This window comes from Ciona robusta, chromosome 3 (genome assembly GCF_009617815.1).
Source record: "Ciona robusta chromosome 3, ASM961781v2".
NCBI lineage: Eukaryota > Metazoa > Chordata > Ascidiacea > Phlebobranchia > Cionidae > Ciona > Ciona robusta.
Genome location: NC_143237.1, coordinates 2,359,165 through 2,378,717, shown reverse-complemented (window position 1 = coordinate 2,378,717; position 19,553 = coordinate 2,359,165). Strand labels below are relative to the sequence as shown.

General features: G+C 34.0%; 1 protein-coding gene across 1 annotated transcript in view; it reads right to left on the bottom strand.

Moving 5' to 3' along the window:
* The window catches only part of LOC149737637 (dynein beta chain, ciliary-like), a 52,145-nt gene that overhangs the window by 16,666 nt on the left and 15,926 nt on the right, over window positions 1-19,553 (bottom strand). The window contains exons 35-67 of the mRNA XM_089875429.1: window positions 19,098-19,229; window positions 18,634-18,786; window positions 18,207-18,371; window positions 17,545-17,745; window positions 16,989-17,149; window positions 16,233-16,494; window positions 15,307-15,453; window positions 14,478-14,720; window positions 14,002-14,157; window positions 13,462-13,578; window positions 12,893-13,153; window positions 12,060-12,212; window positions 11,573-11,719; window positions 10,913-11,058; window positions 10,322-10,481; window positions 9,521-9,789; window positions 9,152-9,229; window positions 8,648-8,813; window positions 8,001-8,201; window positions 7,578-7,685; window positions 6,973-7,110; window positions 6,275-6,452; window positions 5,630-5,799; window positions 5,074-5,265; window positions 4,564-4,707; window positions 3,994-4,100; window positions 3,367-3,511; window positions 2,869-2,973; window positions 2,488-2,643; window positions 1,965-2,108; window positions 1,526-1,648; window positions 996-1,154; window positions 258-440 (exon numbers count right to left, since the gene is read on the bottom strand). Coding sequence (XP_089731555.1) covers window positions 258-440; window positions 996-1,154; window positions 1,526-1,648; window positions 1,965-2,108; window positions 2,488-2,643; window positions 2,869-2,973; window positions 3,367-3,511; window positions 3,994-4,100; window positions 4,564-4,707; window positions 5,074-5,265; window positions 5,630-5,799; window positions 6,275-6,452; window positions 6,973-7,110; window positions 7,578-7,685; window positions 8,001-8,201; window positions 8,648-8,813; window positions 9,152-9,229; window positions 9,521-9,789; window positions 10,322-10,481; window positions 10,913-11,058; window positions 11,573-11,719; window positions 12,060-12,212; window positions 12,893-13,153; window positions 13,462-13,578; window positions 14,002-14,157; window positions 14,478-14,720; window positions 15,307-15,453; window positions 16,233-16,494; window positions 16,989-17,149; window positions 17,545-17,745; window positions 18,207-18,371; window positions 18,634-18,786; window positions 19,098-19,229 — 5,370 coding nt within the window. The remainder of the gene's footprint in view (window positions 1-257; window positions 441-995; window positions 1,155-1,525; window positions 1,649-1,964; window positions 2,109-2,487; window positions 2,644-2,868; window positions 2,974-3,366; window positions 3,512-3,993; window positions 4,101-4,563; window positions 4,708-5,073; window positions 5,266-5,629; window positions 5,800-6,274; window positions 6,453-6,972; window positions 7,111-7,577; window positions 7,686-8,000; window positions 8,202-8,647; window positions 8,814-9,151; window positions 9,230-9,520; window positions 9,790-10,321; window positions 10,482-10,912; window positions 11,059-11,572; window positions 11,720-12,059; window positions 12,213-12,892; window positions 13,154-13,461; window positions 13,579-14,001; window positions 14,158-14,477; window positions 14,721-15,306; window positions 15,454-16,232; window positions 16,495-16,988; window positions 17,150-17,544; window positions 17,746-18,206; window positions 18,372-18,633; window positions 18,787-19,097; window positions 19,230-19,553) is intronic.

The following is a 19,553-nucleotide window of genomic DNA, read 5'->3' as shown; positions in this document are numbered from 1 at the left end:
ATATCAAAACATTGCCTATATGTAGGATAGGGTAAGCTTATTCGAAAAACAAATTACATCCCATTCAGTGACTCTGGGTTAGAGTAATGTCTGCTAACTGTCTGGCTAAAAATACATACTTTCATTAATATCAGTATAAAGCATCCAACCCAGTTTCAATCGGTTTTGAAGCAAGCGCCTAAACCACTAAGCCATGGTGCCAAACTAAGATTATAACTTACATACCAATAAATTGTTATGGCATACAACACACATACCTGTTCCTTGAAACCACTAACAGCTTCGGCCCATCTAACATTCTCCGAAGCCAACCCCCCAACCAACCTATTGGCAAGGTTAATGGTTAATGTGGTTGATTCAGCTTCTTGTTGACATTTCAGTTTATCAGCAGTGGCTTTTTCAAACTTAGCCGTCAGTTCTGCTAAGTTAGCATCAAGTTGCTGTAAAAAAACAAAGAATATTTTTTCAAGTGGAATTTTTCATGTAACTAAGGAAGTACTTCACAAGTTGATGTTTTACAAAAAAAATGCTCAATATACACTAAAATACATTTACGCCTAAAGAAATGAGATACGGTGTATTTATTACATTTTAGTGGTTGGATAGTATAGAATACACTACATCGTTATCGTAGTATTACCCATAACGTAAATTGACTTCATACACCTTACTAAGGATAGCAAGTTTAATATGTGTTAAAGTAAATGAGTTACCACTAGGTTATATATAGGTAATTTAATGTATTTTTCAATGTTGACTGTTTAAGTTTTAATTCAGTACTTCCTTAACCCTGGGCTGTAACCCAAAAGTGGTGGCCATTTATTTGGTTAAGCCTTTTGACTGTTATAGTACATCATTTTGATGCATGCTTACAAAAAGTGTTCAAAGAGTAGTTCTGAAAATTGGGCTGCTAAATTTTTCCTAATAATTACTCCCTAATGTTTGAGTCAGGCCCCTAAAAGATTGAAACCAATGGTTTTATTAAATAAACTTACAGCAATCTTAGCTTTAATTCCAGTCAGTTTATCCTGTGCGGCAGCGAGGTCAGAATTGGCTTTAGCAAGTGCAAGACGTTTGGGTTCCACATCACAATATACTTCATAAAACTTGACAATGTTGATGCACCATGCACATAACCCTGCAGCAGCTGTTGACTGTGAAGGGTAGTAGGGTTAAGATTGAGATAAAGTGTTTGAATGAATGAATGTAACTTAATTATTCGGTGTTGCAGTGCAATTGCAGTAGTCATAAAAGAGTGTAATGCTTCATACACCTTGTGCTTGCAAGGTATAACATGCAGAGGCAAAGTATATTGCATTCTACATATTTATCAATAAAGTTTCCTATGTTTGACAACTATAAGTGTAACAACATTTAAGCAAAGTCATAAAAGAAAGTTTTAAAAGAATATCTCTGTCATGTAATACAAGTAGATTTGTGTAATACACACAATGAACATTAAAACATTTTTAAAGTTCTCTTCTAGAAAAAGTAGGCAAAATATTCCTAATCGTACAAAACTTACTTTAGCTTTTATGAAGTCATAATCAAACTCGGGATCATCCAAATATGGTCGTATTGCTTTCAAACTGTTCTCGTGAATATTTTCCTTGTCATAGTTGATCAGTTGCTCAAGAAAAGCATCAACCTGTATATGCATTGTGTTAAATAATGGCCCTACATATTATTGGTTAATTAGTCTATTTATCTAGTTAAACAAACAAATACATTATGTGTGTTTTTGTACTTCGTTTCATATTAGGAAACACAACTCAAAAAGAAATCAAGAATTTTAAAATTTGTTATCTTATATGTGTTATACAAAATAAAAAACAAAAAAAGAATTCAGAAAAACTGTATTTTTATTAAAAACTACCCACAATTTTTTATCAACCTTTTTAAAAACACAATTTATTAAAAACAAATTTGGCAACGGAAATAAAACTAACAATACAGTTTTATACCTTGGCCATCATAACTTTGGAAGCTTTCCAGCTTCTATCTTTAGCAACTTTTCCATTAGGAGAAAGCAACACCATCACACCAGCTGTTACATTCACTACGGCTGCTGGTGGCGATCCAAATGACTTTAACTCAGTCAAGTTGTTCTATATGAAAAAGAATGTTGAAGATAACATGGGTTACTAAATGGATATATGCTCTTTATATAATATCAATCAATTTAACATATCTACGAGTGACAGAGCAATGATAGTCGTTAAAACACAGGTGTTTTGTTCCATACACCTCGTCACAACTTACGAGTTACCACATATATAAAACATTTATGGAGATTTTTTAGGTATATATGGCTGACAATTTACACAACCCATTAGTGACTGCTGGGTTGGAGGTCTAGTGTCTTGCCAAAAGACACATATGCCCAGAATGGTAGCAGTGTAGAACCACAAAATAATTTTTTATGACTGAATGGCTAACATATTCATTCACAATAACTTTATTAGATTAAGTAATATCCATCCCTACCTTATTAAGTGTATTCAAAGCTTCTTGTGCAGCAGCCAACGCAGGTTCAGCTTTAGCAAGATCAGTTTCACAAGATTTTTGTTTCTCACCAACTTCCACGGCAAACACGGCAACTTTTGCTTCTTCTTTATCAGCGATGGCTTTTTCTTTGCTCACCTGTTGTGATTTCACGTTTGATAATATATAGCCGGTTGGGGTAAGATGGTACATGTTTTTTTTAATTCACAGGAAAATATTTAAGTATCTCCGTCTACATTGTTTTATTCTTTTATAACATCCCATTTGGTAGTAAAAAAATAATTTTTACCTAATTATATAAATGTTTTTTCACGACTTTTAAAAATTATTAAAAAATATACGGTACAATATGTGTTAGCTTACCTTTTCTGTTTCGATACCAACAACATGAATAAGTTTATCGGCATCTTCATTCTTCTGTTGGAGTTCAACTTCTTGTGAAGCAAGTTTAGCTTTCAAATCATCAACCTTTATATTAAAGTAGTTTAGAAGGTTGCAGGTTCAAGTACAACCACAGTAAGTTTTTAACCACAGTAATAAACCCATTTTATAGGTAAGTAAAAATACAAAAATGTTCATGCTATGTTTTGCATTTATAAACTGCGTATGTGTCCTATACAAGACACTTAACAGACATTGCTCCAACTTAGTGGTTAATAATAGTTTGGAGCACCCGAGGTGTTGGAATAATGCAACACTGTAGGATTTCACGAATACAGAATAGAAAGTGCGACATTTGCAATTGTACATGTAAACTATAAACATGATAATAAATATTTATCCATGCGCGACAGGGCAATGACAGTCACTACAATACAAGACACATCTCGTGCTCGCTTAGGTTACACATTCAGTATCTACCTGTGCAGCTGTGCTTTGTAGCTTAGTCAATCCATTCTCCAATCTTTCCATCTTAGCTTGCAGTTCCTTCCCTTTAACACCAAGCAAACTCTCATATAGTTTAATTTGCTCCAAGAAACTCTTTGGTGTTGTGTAGTTGTACCTCCTGTATATATTATGTGTGTATGAATGAATGAATATAACTTGCTTTATCCTCGTATGGCAAGGAAAATGGCAGTCGTTATAACACGGATGTTCTGTTTCATACACCATGTGAGTTTTTTCTTTATATATGGCTGATAAAAATATTAAAATGTCAAAGTGTTACCAGCTTTTCTAAATCCTCTAATACATTTGAGATTTTCCCATCTATAACTACACAATAAATTTCTTAATATCTCATACAAAGAGAGTACATATGTAGTACCATGGGGTAAGATAAGACACCTTTAGCACAGAATATTTAAATATCCCTATGGTGTTTTAAACAAAACAACGGTCTATGGACGTCGTGATGATACGGTTTTATAATTTTTTGGATATACTTTGTTTACTACTAAATGCGACGAAAAAAATAGAGTGAAAAGGTGTCCCATCTTCCCCCACCCTACTATATTATGAGCAGCATTTTGCACCATTAAATTTCACCTGTCATTTGCTAGATACATCTTGCTAGTTTGGTTGACACTTGTATGAACGTATGACATGAACTGACTGATAGATGGTTTAATATTTGGATCAATTCCTTCTATATCCTGTAAAATGTGATGGAAATATTAATAAAGCCATAAATGCTATGATAAACAAGTGATAAGATGTTTGTCATTATTTTATTTTTTAAATGTGACAACATCTACTTGGCAAGAAATGAATCAATTTTATGGGATATTTATTTATAGCTTATTCTAATGAATCCAGAACCTTGGAATATTGCTTGGAACACTCACAACATGGAGATACCGAATTTAGAGCCTAATATAAGGTCTATATTATAGTCCTTTGGCAAGATTGGTTTACAGTAGAGCCTAAGTTGACAGCCACAGTAAAAATATTCACCCACAAAGGTAAATAGGGGGTTAAAAGCGAGAATAAATAAATTACATCAATTCATATAAAAATGTGAAATGGCAAGAAGATTATACAATGCTGTGCAAAATAGGATTGAAACATTATTTTAAATGTGTTGGTGTTACTTATACAGACATATATTAGTTTTACCTGTAGGAAAGTATAACTGACAGATCTCAAAGCTTCTTCCGGCCATTCATGGAACCAATCTATCTGTGTACAGTTGACTACGGCTGGAAATTTACGACCACGAACTCTTAAAGTAGATCCAACAGGAGAGAAGCATAACACAACCTGTGTGTGGATGGTGTATGGAAATAAGTAAGCTTAGTAAGCAAGTACTGTTGTTAATACCAGGCATACACAAGATTAATTTCTTTCTGTGTAGCCTACCCTTGTTAAGATGGCAATAATATTCTGAAAGACACGTGTACATTTTAGACATTGTATATCCCTGGTTAATATTAATAAAAATACAATATACATATTTATGTAAAGCTGCGGGCACCCCATTTTTGTAATACATTTGTTCGGCACTGTGACAAAAAAAAATACTTTTAAATCTATAAAAATAAAAATAAAATTAAAAAAAACTGTGGCAAATTCAGCCTTATAACTCAACTAACACAAATATATTAATAAAACAACATTAAACTATACCTTAAGTTGCTTCCTAACTCGATCAATAAAAAACTTCCAGCAGTTTTCCCTCGTGTCCTCCATTCCTGCTCCCTTTACTTCGTTCCTCACTCCACTGATGACGTTTTCCACATCATCTTCTGGAAGCAGCTCAGGGATTTCCCCTGATGCGAGAAGATCGTTGACCAACACCAAGAACTTTTCATCAGGAACCTGTCGAAAAAAAAATTAGATTTAAAAATTAAAAAAAAAATAAACATATATATATATAATTTTTATTTTTGTGAGTGGATATTTATATAGTACTGACTGTGGAATAAGATGAATACTGTTAGAACATATTATTCAATATTTCGTTTTTTAAGTTTTTAACAAATAACAACGCCCTTTTAGATTTGTGAGGATATGATTATACAGTCAACCCCGCTTAATCGGACCACATCAGGACCAAGCCAAACTGGTCCGATTAAGCAGGGTTGACTGTATATACATTTCTTACTACCAAATGGGACAAAAAAGTGAATAAAAACATGGACCATCTTACCCCAACCACACAGTATTACCACAGCTTACTAACCTGAGCATCTGTAAGCAGGAACATTGTCCCAATATTTTTCAATCCAGCTTTCAAATATAAAGCAGCAAGATCAACTTTAAGATCAGGAATTCCATATCCTTTCCTTAATGTGATTTGGAAAACTTCCAAACCACTAATGTAAGCTGCAAGTCTGGATAAACTCTGTTTGCCTGTCATGTATAAACCATTAATGACCACTGGGAAAGACAGTTTTTCATAGCAAACACTGGAACAGTTACAAACATATTAACTTATAAGCAGGCACTGTTGTTGCCATTGACTTACAAAGTAACATACATGGTAACTCGTAGGCTGACACATGCTGTATGAACACCCATGTTATATCGACTGTCGGTTTCCACCCAGCAAGGATTCATTCCCCACATGAGGATAAGTAAGTGACATTCATTCATTTTTAACTTATATATACAAGTAGTCTGGGTATTGTAGACTTGTGGTGATGAGACAAATCCTGCCTTAATTCTAGCTCTACTTACAAGGACCTCACCCATATAGAATAGAACACAGAATAGATTTTTAAGTACTTCGGATATTGGAGTAATTGGCCAAATCTGGCCTAAATCCTAGGTCCCTTGACAAGGACCTTACCTATATATACCATCACAAATATAACACAATTTTCACCTGAACCACCAACTCCCACAAGAAGAGCATTTCCTCTGGGAGATTCGAGTATCCTGTTGATCCTCGCAACATGGGACATGGCATCTTCAAACAGGACGAGGTTCATCACTGCATTCACCTCATTATAAGCCTCCAAACCATCAACTAGTAGTTTGTTTAATGCATCCCATGTTGTTACCTGGTGTGGTGAAGCATTGGGTTAAAATTGAGGGCAATGGGTTCCAGGTTCAGGGCCCGATAAAGTTAATAATTATATTGGGGTAATGGGCCAAATCTGGCTTAAATCTTAGGTTCTTGACTAGGACCCCACCCACAAAGCTCATTTGCATAGTTTTTTGCATTTTTAAATGTTTAATCGTAAAGCAGTAAAGTATTTAGTGTACTGTGGAACTTTCACTAATTAATAATAATGGGGTGATGTGCCAATTGGTCTAAATTTAAAGTTCCACGGCTTGCCACTCTGTAGGATATCAACAAGTAGAAATGTTTCCACACACTAAAAAGCTAATTACTAGTGAAAGTTTTCGTTTCTCTTCTAAGACTTACATTTAAATATTAATGTAAACAAGTTTGTAGCAAACTAAATTTGTAGTAAATTATATTTGAATATCGACCTAAAGGGTCAACCTACAGGATAAAAAATACTGAGAAAAAATGCACTGGACTGCAATTAAACACACAATTTATAGCTAACATACCGGTAAATACTTGGGATCTCCTATACCAGCGGAGAAGTGACAATACAACAGAGGTTCAGCTGTCAATACTTCATCAGGAACGTCATCAAAAAATTTCTTTGCAAATTCAAGTTTATTCTTTTCAAATATTTCAATATCCTGTATATTAAGTTCATGGTTTAAATTAAGTCTAATTTAATGGGGGAAATGTATGTCTATAATTAGACATTATTAATTTGCACCACAATAGTTAAATAGATATCAATAAACAAACAATATTAGTTATTTAAAATGCACTACTAATTTGACATATAGGTATTTAAACAGGTCAAAGCTAAAGTGGACAATTTAGGGCAGAACAAGAAAGGCAAAGGTTATTGGCTAAGGTTTAGGGGCAGTAGCGCAGCCGGAAAAAAAAGGTTTTTTAAATTGTAGTTTTTAACGGGGTTTTAGCGGCTTATCTGGTAAAAAAGGAACTTTAGTGTATTTTTTCTTTGGAAATACACTAATTTTTATACCAGATGAGCCGTTAAAAGATTATTTACAATATGCCTGCTAGCAGAAGTAATGGAACATCACAAAGTTATAATGTAAAGTTACATATAGTGATGATATTGACATTTTACCTTTTTATCGATAAGTTTATCACAGTAAACCCTGGAAGCCTCATGCATCCATAACCTTACAAGGTCCGATATACACTTCACACAATCTGATGTGGAGAACAGAATACCCTGTGTGTAGGAAATCGCATTAACTATCAATTACTGTGCGTAAAAGTCAGGTAAAAATATGAAGGTATTTCTAAAGGATTTGAGATTTTTCCAAATTCTTTTGTAAATACAACATACAAAACATATAGAAAATGGAAAAATGAATTTTAGCGATGTCATTTTAGATTTGGCAAAAATTAAAAACAAAAATTTGTAGGTATACTTAACTAAAATTTAAAAGAAATAATTAAAAAAACTAAAAAGATTCACTTAAAGTTAGTATGCATGCAAATGACAATATTAAAACATTAGCCAAATACTAAAACACATGAAGACCTGAAAAATATTTGACAAATCCCGGAGGTTGAAAATATAATGGAACTTGATTGCAGTTGGTAGAAAAGTGCTGTTGATCTTTCCATGCAGTGCAAGTGCTGCATGAACAAGTGTGGTCGATACTTTCTGTACAGCAACAGGGAAGCCACCCATCTGTAAATGCTGGCTTAGGATGCTGCTGTAGATTACTTGAAGTGCATCCTGAGGAAATATGTTGCATTTACTGTTTATTTTTTTAGGAAATTTTCAAGGAAAGTTTTGAAAAAATTGTATTACAGCCCAGTGTTGCCGATGATTTTTTGAATTTTTTACAATTTTTTAAACATTTTTTAGGTTTTTTATTATTAGATAGTTAAATTTAGAGTTGGAACAACTGCCATCAATTGTCTTTCCAAGGACACATACTGTATGTGTGTGTCAAAAATGTAGCAGCATAAGGCCTTGAACCTGGTTTTCTTTGGTTACGATGCAAGCACTCCAAGAAAGTGGGTTGGGTAAATTAATGTGGACACAAACACCCACAATGATATCAAGCCTCTAACTCGTAACTTCTGGTCTAGAGAAAAGCGCGCTTACCACATGGCCCAGAACTGATAATGTAGTGTTGTAAGTTGGTAACTAAGTATATTACAATAAATTTCATTCACCTGTCCAGGGAAACTGACAGCAAACACACTGAAGTGCCGTTGTAACCTTGGATTGATGGTAAATGAGCCAGCTGTAGGGTTCATACATGCCACGTATTGTACATTGTTTATATCTTTCAATATCAACTTGGTACGATCATACCAATGGCTGTAATCCATGTGTTGCCTGTAATGAGAAGTTCATAATTAGTTACAGACTTTATATTATAATAAACTATATATATATTATATATATATATAGGATGCAAAAAAAGATGACAGCACTTTTAAATTTTGTTTTTAAACTATTGTTTCTAAATTTGGTACATCAAGACTAAAAAAACTTTTTCTTTGACTGAAAAAATTACTTTAACACTTTTTTCTAGCTAAAAAATTTGTTCTACAGTTTTTTTAAGCATTTTAACCTGATAATCAAACAGTATCTGACAGTATTGAATATTAGAAACAAAAAAGTAAAAATGCAGCAAAATCTTGAATTTTAAACAAAGGTATATACCATAATACCTTATAAGTGTATGGGGTTGTACTGTCCCATATGCATCTACTTCTGGCATGTTCATATCATCAATGAAATAAACCAACCTGGTGAAAACAACTTGTATTAACTTGATTTATAAATAATATATAATGACCCTACTTTTATATATACATACACACTTCCATGTTTAAAATAAACATTTGCACCAAAATCACACTTATTAAATTTAAACAGAATTGTGTAAGAAATAACAGATTTTATTATATATGGGTGAGGTCTTTCAGTGTGGCATTTCAATGGGTTCTAGGATTTGGTCCAGGATTGATGCATTACCCTCAAAAATATTTAACAAATAGTTTATACTTTAGAAAACAATTATAAAAATCTCAAATTACCGTTTTGACCCTGGAGGTCCGAAATTCCTCCCCGCTTTTTTCTCAAGTGGTTTCTCGAGCACTCCTTGCAACATCATTGATGTTGTGTAGAAGTTGAACGGAACGTTCGTGACCATGAAGTCTTCAGGAAGGGATGCGAGTTTATCCTGCACGAGGACCGTCTTTCCAGCTCCTGCGTTGCCCACCAACATCACTGGACGACGGATCTCCATCAGAAGATCCATGAAGTAACGGATACGACGAGTTTCAGCTGTTGGCACCATACATGCCTGAAGGAAAGGGAAAGGCATAGGCTTAATTTTTGGTGTGTATGGGCTTGGGGTTAGGCCACCCCAATTTAAAAAAAAAAAAATTAAAACAATATAATTATATAATTATAACAGGGGGACATACTGTTTTGGTGTTCCAGTTTTTCACCTTTCTACATATTTAACTTAATTGTTAAGTGTATACAAACAAGCAGGACCGAATTTTACAGTGTTTGCAACATTAATCAAAGTTTCCTATATTTCTCTTTAGGCCTCGTATTTAAATTTCTAGGTGACATCATTAAAATCGGTTACAATCATGGTCATCAAACATAGGGAACCATATTGATTAATGTGGCATATTCGTAATACTGTGGCTTTGTTTGTTTATATAGACACCTAGCACCAGTATAAGAGCTATTTTGGGTATAAAAATGAGGTGGTACAGCAGATAGTGTCATCCGGCATCCCCAAAATGTTTAATAGAATATCATAATAAAAACATAACCCCAGTGTTTCCAGTTCAAAATTATACCAATCACCCAGTATTGACCTGCAATGGTAGATCAGGATCCAGTTCGAATACGGGAACACTTTCTGACCATGGTAGAAACTTCTTTGTTTCGCTGTCAATGCAAAAATCGAACACAGTACCATTGCTTGGGAACTTGACTGTTTTAAACTCAGTGGTCCACCATTTACTAAACTCCACTCTGCATATAAATAAATGAATAAATTTAACTTGCTTTATCCTTGCATGACTGGAAAAAGACAGTCGTTATAACACAAGTGTACTGTTTCATACACCTCGTGCTAGCTTACGAGTTACCATGTATTCAACTTTATAGAGTTTTTTTCTCTAATGTAGAGCTAACAATTTTTGGATAACCCATTAGTGACCAGTAGCAGAGACCAGCCTTGAACCCATAACTTCTAGGTTACAGACAGGTGCGCCAAACATTGTGCCACAGTGCCAATTATATACAATTTAGTTAACGACTAAAAAATGAATTAAAAATTAGAAAAACTTAGGATATCATTGCTTTAAAATAAGGGTCGATAGCTATATAAGTAAACTTTGGTATAAACTACACTTAATACACAGCATTTTTTCCACAGTATTTAAATAGATAATTTTAATGACCTGTAATCAATCAGTTGATCTTGGAACATAGCCCCACCAAATGCCCATATACAAGCAAATACAAAATATAACTCGTATAATTCCTTTGGGCAATCTGCTGGTGTGTTATCTGGTGTAAGAAGCACTTCAAGTAAATAACACAACATCTGTGAAGAAGTATAGGCATTAGTAATATTGAATGAGGAGATATAAAAGCGTATGTTACACTGGCATGTTATAAAAAGACTCCGGTGTGCCGTAATTTTTTTTTAATTAACAATAAAAAATGTTATAAAAAAGTTTTTTTAAATGTTGCTGCGTCGCAAAGAAATCCCAAGCAACCAAGTGTTTTTGCCTTTTTGCATAAAAAAAGTTTAAAAATCTTAGCAATAAACCAATGTACTTAACAAAGCTCCAGTAATCAAAATAAACAGAAATAACTGAAGACTGGTGTATTAACAAAAACATGCTGTCAATAAAACATGAACTTGCCTACATATGTGCCTAACATGGGTATGCATATTGCATGGATAGGCTGAAATAAATATCGTTACCTTATGTGAATATTCTAGGCACACATAGTAACTGGTAAACTGGAAATAAGCTTCAATTAACAGCATGAACACTTATATGAGAAAAGAAATTCTGGTTTACCAAAGATAGGCACCTATGCTTTCCTACCTGTATTTTAGCACACTCTGGTATTGGAGTTATTGTTTTAAACCTTCCCCTCAATGTTTCAATACATGGTGGTATGTATTTGTCAAACAATATTGTCAGGTTGGCTTTCTCTGATTGAATTTCTCGCTTGTCAATCCATGATGTTACCTGTGTAGTGTGGTGGGTCATAATAAAGAAGTAAAATAATGATACAATATTAAAGCATGATATGTATGTTTTAACACGCTTTGCTTGATTTAAATAAAAAGTTTCTTGGCATTGACTACTACCATTGTGAGCTGTATCTTTGGACAAGACACTTAATGGCAATTGCCGCAAACCAGTGATTTTAAGTTGTTCGAATTATCAGCAAAAGAACACTTACAAAGTTACATAAATGGTAAATTGTAAGCGTGCACAAGGTGTATGAAACAGAACACTGTGTTACATCGACTGTTCTTGCCCAACCACGTGGGGGTAAATAGGTTACATTCATTCATGTACTTACCACTGGGTTCCACCCCAGATCAGCAGGATTCAAATACAAGATACCAGCCCTTGATACAGTGGCTGGGGTGGCAGTTCGTAAGTTACTGATCTCAAACAACAACCTCATTGAAGGTGTGAGTGGGATACGCTCATTGCTGGCTAATGTCAACACCTGTAATATAACATAAAGGTAAGATGAGTGGACGGATTCTACTTATCTTCCAGAGCACCCTAGGTGTTTTGGGGAATGAGCCATGACTAATTTTGGTGATATGAAGCACATAATAGATAAAAAATCAAGCCCAACAAACTGTATATAGGAGATATATATTTCACCTGACTGGCATCGTCGGGCTCTATTTGAATAGGAGACAATCACATTTAAGCTAAATATATATCTCTGATATTATACAATTCGTTAGCCTTGTATTTTGTCTGTTAGTTTTTTCGTAGCACCAGATCCTGACTGGAATTATTACAGAAGAATCGTCCTATTCTATGAGCACCAGAACTTAAAGTTAACAATTAAAATACAAGTTAAAGCTGACACATAAGGAAAATGCTTCTGAAAGGCTGGGTTAGGATTTATCATTATTATACCTACAAAAGTAAAAAATAGCTATTGCTTTTAATGTGTCTTACTGTCTTTTACTAATAAAGTGTAAAAAGCTATTGGGTTAAAATGTCTTTTATTATTAATACTGTAAAAAAGGATACAGCGTTAAAAAGTATAATGTTATTAAAAATGGAAAAAAGGCTATTGCATTAAAGTGTATTTTATTATTAAAAGTGAAAACAGCTGTTGCAGTGTATTATTTAGCCCTCTAAACCATGAACACATATTCCACCCACCTTATTATCGTCCATAACGGTATTCAATGATTCAATCCACATCGGGTCAATGTCACCATCCAATACAATCCATTTCGGTCCGTTATGTGTAACATTGGATAAATCCCTCATAACGGTTGAAAACAACCCATCTTTCCATTCCCTTGTAGCTGGGTTGATGATACCAAATAACTCATCATTGGTGACAGCTTTGGGATTAAGATCAACCCATATCGGTCTACGCTTCATGTTCTGGTAGCATTTCATCAAGGATTTTAACACCTGGGATAAAAATGAATGAATGTAACTTACTTATCCTTGCGTGGCCGAAACGATAGTAGTTATAACACAGGTGTACTATTTCATATTGTTGTATAAATCAGGGAGGTTCCCCATGTTTGAGTGTAACTGTATTTTGTGAGTGTAACTGTACTAGCGAAGTTACCCGTATTTTGTCAAAAAGTTAGAAAAAAGTCACCCATATGCCTAAATAAAAAGTTGCTTCTATGTTACTTCTATGCCCATAAAAATGTTATTTCAATACCCACACTTCACCACTAAGGTACATGACTTGCATGCCAATAAATCACCTGTGTTTTCCCTGTCCCTGCATTACCAATAACAAACACAGAGTGTCGAACAAACAGAAGTTCATCAAGTTGAACCAACTTCAACACAAAGTTGTCTTCTGCTTGGAGTTTTAAATCCTACAACACAAAAGAAAGAATAAATGTAACTTATGTTTCCTCGAGTGACAAGTTATGGCAGGTTTGCCCTATGTCTACACCTCATGTCTGTTTACATCTCTAAATGTTTTAGAATATGTTTTTTTCAGTGCTTTTTAAATGCTGACAATTCAGACAACCCATTAGTTATCAGTGGTTGGAGCAATTATCTATAATTGTCTTGATCAATGAAACCCATAAAATACCCATAAAGGTGGAAGTATTAAACCTTAAACTTGGTGTCTTCTGCTTACAGGCAAAGACTCGTTATATAAAAACTGAGCATACGTTATTTACACCATACAGACATATACATACATAAGTGCAAAAGTAATACCACTTTACTTCATAACTGTATGAAAAAATGTAACTTGCTTGCCGTTTAGTGTGTATTGATGTACTTACATGCACAGCTTGCTTGCACATTTTCTCAAGGTCAAGATCCCGTTTACGAGGGACATCCAATGCAGGGAAGAGATCACCGATGAGTCCCATGAACACTGGCATGTCATCCGTCACGATCTTCGGAATATTGAAATCTCGAAGAGCTCGCATGAGAACCTGTGGGTATAAATATGAGAAATCAATGAAAAGTAATATGACTAAATGAAGGTAAATTATTTTTTCAGGCAATGACAGTCTTTACAACACAAGGGTTTTATAAACCTTGTTCCCGCTTATAAGTTATCGCATATGTAACAAAGTTTTTTTTGCTGTTTTTTTTTATGTATGGTTGATAATTTAGGCATCATGCAGCATAACCAACTTAATTTTTAAATTATCATTTAAAAAAATCAAGTAAACCAATTCCTATGACAATAAAACTGGACCTAAAGAACAAAATATATTTTTAACACACAATCAAATTAAATATATTTTACCTGTTCTTCCGGTCTAGTTTTGTCGCTTCTTTTAAGCGATCCAGCCACCACAAGAACTGACTTAATAGCCCGTAAACCCCAGTCATAATGGTCTTGCTTTGACAATAACTCCTTACACAGTGTGTATAAAGTAATGAATTTTCGTGCAAGAATTCGAGCTTCAAGGAAACCCTCAGCCACCAACATGATCTCACATATAAGTTCAAAGTCAGGAACAACCATAGCACAAGGTCTAAACAATGCCTGTGTAATGTTAGGCCTTGGTTAAATAACATAAGTCATTTCAGAAAAGACAATGTATATATTATGCTATGCATATTTAAACTTTATAACATGCCCACTACTACTATAGGAACAGCCTACAAATAAAACAGTACATAATAATATACTTTTGAATAAAACCATAGTATTTGATGTGAATAAAGAGATAATCAGTTTAAAACTAAGATGTGTCATACGTCAGTGTTTCTAAATCTGTCATTGTTTGTGCCCCTTTTCATAAACATGCAACAATTATGGCACCCTACTTCATCAATAAAACACCTAGATTTGTTTTGTTTTTTTTTGCTTTTTTATTCAGCACTTTGCAGCAATCACCTTTTAAAAAAGACCAAGAGCAAAGGCCTGTTTTAAAATGGTAGTCGGCATAGGCGCCAAACCGTAAAAATTACCACACCACATTAATCAGTAAACATTAGTAACCAGTTAGTTGGATTTTTACCAGAATACATGTTTAGCTATTCCTTGCCTCCCCGTATTTTTTAAAGTTTGATGCCTATGGTCCTCGCTAAAATAAAACAACAGTTTGACAGCAATACAAATCTCCAACCTTCAAATTTTCCGGCAATTCTGTTCTTCCTGCATAACCGGGGTTCATGGTGATGAAGATGCCAACTGTTGGGATGAGGGAGATCTCCTCTCCTTGGAAGATGAACCTCTTCTTCTTATATCGGATCGCATCTTGGATGGATTTCACCTGAAAATAAAACATAAGAGTTTTAATGTTGTGTAATTTTGACCTGACTTGTAATTTTGACTTTTAATGTTATGCAATTTGACCCTGTAATGTAATTTTGACCTAGTTTAAGCAGGCATTGAAGGAAACTTTTCATATTTGTTGTACACATACTCTTTACTGAGCTGAATCTACAAATTTAACTGTTTTAATAAAGTTGGTAGCGTCATCATTTATATTTGCACCAGTAATATCATGGCCCATGGCTCATGGGTGCTTTTAGTTACCAAGTACCTTGTAAAGGACACATACACAATGATGGCAGCACTGAGCCTAAATCCTGTATCCTCCAGTTACAAGGTAAAGGTTTACTCAATGTGCCATTTTCCATAGATGGGAACATGATAATTTTGTTATTTTTAAAATAAACTACATGTTCGTTTAACAGCCATGCATTTTAGGTGTCGCTCTTTTACATAATTTTTTAGTAATAGCATGTTTTAACTTTTGCTGTGCTGCTGATTTCTTTCGCATTGTTTTTTAATAATTTGATCATTGCTATCGTTTTCAAAGACATAGTAGGGTGGGGGAAGATAGGACACCTTTTTATTCTATTTTCTCGTACCATTTGGTGGTAAACAAAGAATTATAAAACTGTATTCTCACGACTCCATAGACTGTTTTAATTGTTTAAAACATAATCAGGATATTTGGATATTATGTGCTAAAGGTGTCTCATTTTCCCCCACCCAATTATATAAATAAAATTATTTTATGAATAAAATCGGTTATGTTATTACCTGCACGGCAACAACAGACAACACTTCTACTGAAATTCTGTTGAACTCGTCGAAACAGCCCCATGCCCCCGTCTGTGCCAAACCCTTGTAGATGTTTCCAATAGATTTGTAATCCATCTGTTCCGAGCAGTTAAACACATATACCATGATACCAAGGGAACGAGCGAGATCTTTTGTGGTTTCTGTTTTCCCTGTACCAGCTGGACCAGCAGGTGCACCACCCATAATTAAATGGAGAGATTGGGTCAAAGTGATGTAGCATCTGAAGGAACATGCGGGGTTAAAATTGGGTGAATTGGTTATAGATTTGAATATAGGGTGAGGTGTACTGGGTAAATAGAACCTAAAAAAAGTTCTACAAAAAAAAACTCTAATAAATGTGACATTAATTTTACAAAATTTCCCTAGGTTCCATATTTTTAAAATGCAGGGGAGACAGGAATAGGGGTTGTTAGATGTGCATTTCAAATTTAGTTCTGATATTTACTGATTAAGTATTTTCCTTTTGAGCCTATGAATATTTATAGTGCCAAGAATTGTAAAACCAAAAATGTACAGTAGTTACATTATAGCAATAGCAGTAAAAAGCATTCTGACATTTACTGATCTAGCGCTCCAGATTTTGATCTAATGAATATTTTTTTATGCTTTCGACTGAGAATTGTAAAAACAAAAACATGCAAGTTACATTATACCTAGCAGTAAACGACATTAAAACATAAAACTGCAAATCTTTCATAAAAATAATCACCAGACCTGTCAGTAAGTGGGGTGATCACAAGGCGTGGTGTATTACCAAGGTATTCATATGAATATAAGAACTGTGCATCACATATGTTAGCGTAACAATGTTTCTTCTCATCATCCCATCTGTGCCGAAGCTGGGATTGCCAAACAAACTCAGATGCGCTCTCAATCTGTGGAACAAGATTGATATTATCTCTATTGAATAGTACTGAAATTCAGTGAGATAACTAGAATAAATTTCGCGAATCTGACCCTGATCTGGTGCTCATAAAGTTAAACGATTCTTGTGTATCAGATTAAATTAGATTCAATTTAATAAAGGACTAACGATACCATTTAGTAGATAAAATCTTAGCTACCATGGCACGGTACACTATAGTATATCAACCACAAAGAGTAGGTTGTTTATTAAAACATGGCAAACTATATACTAACTATCCTAAGTTTGTTTTACTTTTAAAAGTTGCTGCTAGAAAATGAATTCTTAAATGAGGCATTTTAAAATAGGGAAACTACAATGTTTAACATTATAAACATATACAAATCAATGTGACTTCTACTCTACCTTCTGTTGTATGAGTTTAGCCACCACATCTCTAGCATGTACATCTATTGTACATATTGTCATAATCTTTTGTCTGTCATTATGTGTAAGGTTTCCTATGAGTTGTGTGATCAATGTATTCAGTTGGTTGACTTGTTTCTTAAAGTAATCCTTTAATGCATGCTCATAACCTTCCTCAAGACGAGCAAATGCAATTCCAACCTTGAAAAAAAGCAGGTGTCTTGTTTTATACATCATATGCCCGTTTTGAGTTTATAAGCTATTACAGTGTGTGTAATTTTTTTTTAAAACAATGACTTTTGTTTTTTGTTTTTTTACTGTTTGGCTGATAATTTGGACAACTAATTAATGACAGACCAGTAAAATTGTGAAATACAAATCAGTATGTTTCAGTTCATTTAAAGCATATTTCTTATCTTTTTAAAACAAGTGTTTTGAGAAGAATTTTTAATTTTTTAACTTAATCACTTGGTATTAAAAAAACTAAAATTAGAAAATTAAACTTTTTTTTGTTTTGGCATTGTAGTTCTACACAAAAACTGCATATCATATAAAGAAACATTACCAATTCTGCAGGTATTTAGCCAGCTCTTTACACCTTTTACACCAGATAGGCACACTAATCCAAACACCAACAAATCTAAAATCTTAAACCACATTACCTCAGTAGACCACCAGATTTGTGTGGTAGATAAAGCAACTTGTGCAGGGTAATCAAACAGCCATTGATCACGAGGTTTTTCCTCGTATGTTACCACGGATTCAGCGAGCTCGTTACGTACCGTTGCACGCATTGCATCCATCACTCGGTTCAACCAAAGTTCAACCTACATGAATGAAAAATTTAAGAATATTAAGATTTTTCAAAAATGTTGCAGGAAACGAAAAATATTTTTGATGAAAAATACATAAATAGTTGTATTCCTTTTAAAAAAAAAATAATAGAAGCAATAGGCATTGAAACATAATATATTATATTGTATGCAGTTTCTGGTATGAAAATAATCTTAATTTGAGGAAATTAAGAAAACCAGAATAAAAAAACGGCAAAAATGAGCTTAATCATCTCTCATGGATTAAATCATCTACCTGGCCAGTACATTGACATAAATCACCAAATGCGACATATTCATCTTCAGTGCTGTACATTCCAAGTGCTGCTTTAGATGGGTTGCCACTCTCATCTTCCTCAAACTTTAACTTAGACATGTTGTCAAATAACTTGGCCAAGTGACGGGATACCTGGGTAGGTAGATAGATGGTATATAACAAGGGAATGTATCTGTGGTAGAATTCGTATCATGTATACACTCATTCAGCAGGGGTGTTATTATTGTCTACTGACTAAACTAGTTGCTGCCTAAATTAAATTTTGCTGTTTTTGTTCGGCTGACTAAAATTTAGTCAGTGTATTTTCACATATAGTCAGCCAACTAAATTCCTGTGCATTAATTATTATGGAAGTTAGTCGGAAAAATTTATGATGAATGAATGGAACTTGCTTTATCCTCGTGTGGCGGAAAAAACGACAGCCTTTATGTTATGCTAATTACCTCAACTGGGTTGTTTCCATTAGAAAGAATATCAAGCAGATCACTTGAAGATACAAAGTAGAAACGTGGGAAGGCAAGACGTTTTGTTTCCAAATATTCAGCTAATGCTTTCTCACATAATGTCAGTTTACTCTGTAATGTATATGGGGTAAGATAGACATAATATCCCATATTTTCTATTTTAGCAAAATCATAATGCTGTTTTGGAGTCATGAGGATACTGTTATATAATTCTGTAAATATTCTTTGTTTACAACCAAATGGAACGGGAAACTAGAAAAAAAAACAAGGTCCATCTTACCCCAACTTGCTAAACAATCATTTCTAAGTTGACTCCTATAAACCTTTTTACATAAGAATCTACTTAATATTCTATATGGGTAAGGTTCAACAGGACATGTGTGATTTAGCCAGTGTTGCAACAAAAACCCAGAAATAAAAATTTAACACAGTTTT